This window comes from Manihot esculenta, chromosome 9 (genome assembly GCF_001659605.2).
Source record: "Manihot esculenta cultivar AM560-2 chromosome 9, M.esculenta_v8, whole genome shotgun sequence".
Classification (NCBI taxonomy): Eukaryota; Viridiplantae; Streptophyta; class Magnoliopsida; order Malpighiales; family Euphorbiaceae; genus Manihot; species Manihot esculenta.
In genome coordinates, this window is record NC_035169.2 from 25,761,939 (window position 1) to 25,764,136 (window position 2,198).

At 30.7% G+C, this 2,198-nt stretch overlaps 1 protein-coding gene across 1 annotated transcript; it reads right to left on the minus strand.

Annotated features, from left to right (window-relative positions):
- Positions 1-339: 339 nt before the first annotated feature.
- LOC122724519 (probable glutathione S-transferase parC) lies at positions 340-1,746 on the minus strand. Its single transcript, XM_043959694.1, has 2 exons — positions 1,366-1,746; positions 340-817 (listed from the first exon to the last, which is right to left on the minus strand). Exons 1-2 carry the CDS (start codon positions 1,684-1,686, stop codon positions 473-475), a joined length of 666 nt encoding a protein of 221 aa, XP_043815629.1. The 5' UTR covers positions 1,687-1,746; the 3' UTR covers positions 340-472.
- Positions 1,747-2,198: the final 452 nt, after the last annotated feature.

Here is a 2,198-nt window from a genome sequence, read left to right on the forward strand (position 1 = left end):
AAATAAAATTGGTATGATTCGGTTTGGTCAGCTAATTTTTAATATTGTAAGCTTCAATTAAGATATTTTAATCTTAATTAGAATTTGATATTCTTATATTATCAAAACCATATAAGATTACTAACTCTTAGTTCGATTCAGTTTTACTATTATTTTTTTTATTAATATTAAATCAAAATCATCAATTCTTTTAAAAATTAAAATTTAATACGAAATCATATTGAATTTCTAATTTTATTTGATTCGGTTGATTATTTCAATTTAAATCAAATATTACTTATTCTAAAAATATATACATATAGTTAAAGGATTGAAGGAAAGTAAATAATCAAATCAATATTGCATACAAAGTAATTAATCAACTGCCTTTATTATTAGATATGAAACAGCAAAGAAAAGCACACCATTGAAAGCCAAAAAACAAGACAACTAAAACCCAGGTGATTAATCTCCTTTCTAAGCAATGGCCTCTCTACTCTATCCCAAATCTCTTCTTCAGCTCCAACATAAATCCATAGACCTTCTTGTGATCAGGAAGAGAGTTGAACACAGACTCCTTTGCCAAGCACCTTTTAGTCCATTCAATAAGCTTAGGACACTCAGCCTCTATGCTGAAATTTCCACACACCTCATAGACATAAAACCAGCTATAGAATGGCACAAGAGCAACATCCACATAGCCCAAATTTTCACCCCCAAAGAATGGCTTCTCTCCAAGCTCTCCTTCCAGGAGCTTAAGGGACTCTATGAATCCCTGCCTTGCTGCCTCCTGCTCTTCGCCTTTTGTTGCCCATATCTTCCTCCCAAGCTCAAATAGCTGCATCCCAAATCCCCATATTATATATCACTCAAATGCTAATGACTAAAAGATTGAGTTTATTTTTTTTATAAACTATACTTTACTCCTTGATAAACTACAGTAAGAGATTGAATCAAACCGTTAATTATAAGAAAATTTAAAAATTAAAATATAATTTATCTTATATTTTATTTTAAATCATGAAATCAAGAAATTTAATATAAAAATTTTGATTTGTTGATAAATAAGCTTAAATTGAAACTTTTAGACTAATTTAGACAAAAAAAAATGGATTAAATTAAATAACAATAAATACACGGGTAAATTTGCAGGTTTAGTCTTTTTTTCAACTTTTCTTCCGTATATATATATTTTCTACGAAGTTGTGCTATTTATTTTTAAGAATACCCAACATGACATAGCTTTTTTTTTTTTTTAAAAAAAAAAAGAAAAGGAAAAGTAACTTAATCGTTATATTTCTTTGGTAAAAAAGAAAGGAAAAATAAAAAGACTATTGTCTTTTTTACTGGAAAAAAAAAAAAAAAAAAAAAAGGAAAGAAGAGTACCTTCTTATCAACAAAATCAGCCCAGAAGTTAGCTTGAGCTCTCTGATAAGGATCAGAGGGAAGCAATGGAGCTTTGTCCTTCCAGACTTCATCAATGTATTGTACAGCAATAAGAGACTCAGCAACTGGTTTGCCATTGTGGATGAGAACTGGGATCTTCTTGTGAACTGGGTTCATCTGCAGCAGCAAATCACTCTTGTTCTTCAAATCCTCTTCCCTGTACTCATACCTAATACCCTTCTCTGCCAAAGCAATCCTAATTCTCATACCAAAAGGGCTTGGCCAGAAGTCCAACAGAATCACCTCTGCATTATCAGCCATGCTCTTCAAATTCTTGTTAGAAATCAAAGATTTAAGAAACCAAGATAGAGCTTTAAGATGTTTGATGCAAATCTGGGTTCTGAAGCTACATATTTATAAGGCATTTTGGCTTGTGATGTGGGCTCACCGTCGTCACACCACAGTGTCGTTTTTGAATTTGTATTCTCTTTTGTTTTTTTTTTTTTTTTTTTAGTTTTTCTTTTTCTTGCATGAAAAGCTATGGACTGTATGCTGCATAAAGTTGGATCCGCAGTCAATGAGAAACTGCCTGTTAGAGAATAATGCCATAATCCATGACGTAAGAGTGCTCGTCACCTTTTCTTTTCCTTAATTTTATTTGTTTTTATGAAATCTTTTATTTTGGGAGTTTTTTCCTACATCGAAAGGATAGAAGTCTCCTATTGGAACATAAAATGAATAAAAGAAAGAAAAAATTAAAAAAAATGTTTTCAGAATTTATTGTAATACTGTAAAAGAGTGAGTGAGTTACTACGATAATAATAAAATTATCA

Coding starts and splice junctions, on each gene's coding strand:
- LOC122724519 (XM_043959694.1), bottom strand. CDS start 1,686: ATGGCTGATAATGCAGAGGTGATTCTGTTGGACTTCTGGCCAAGCCCT. Junction 818..1,365: donor CTGATTTTGTTGATAAGAAG/GTACTCTTCTTT, acceptor TTTGGGATGCAG/CTATTTGAGCTTGGGAGGAA.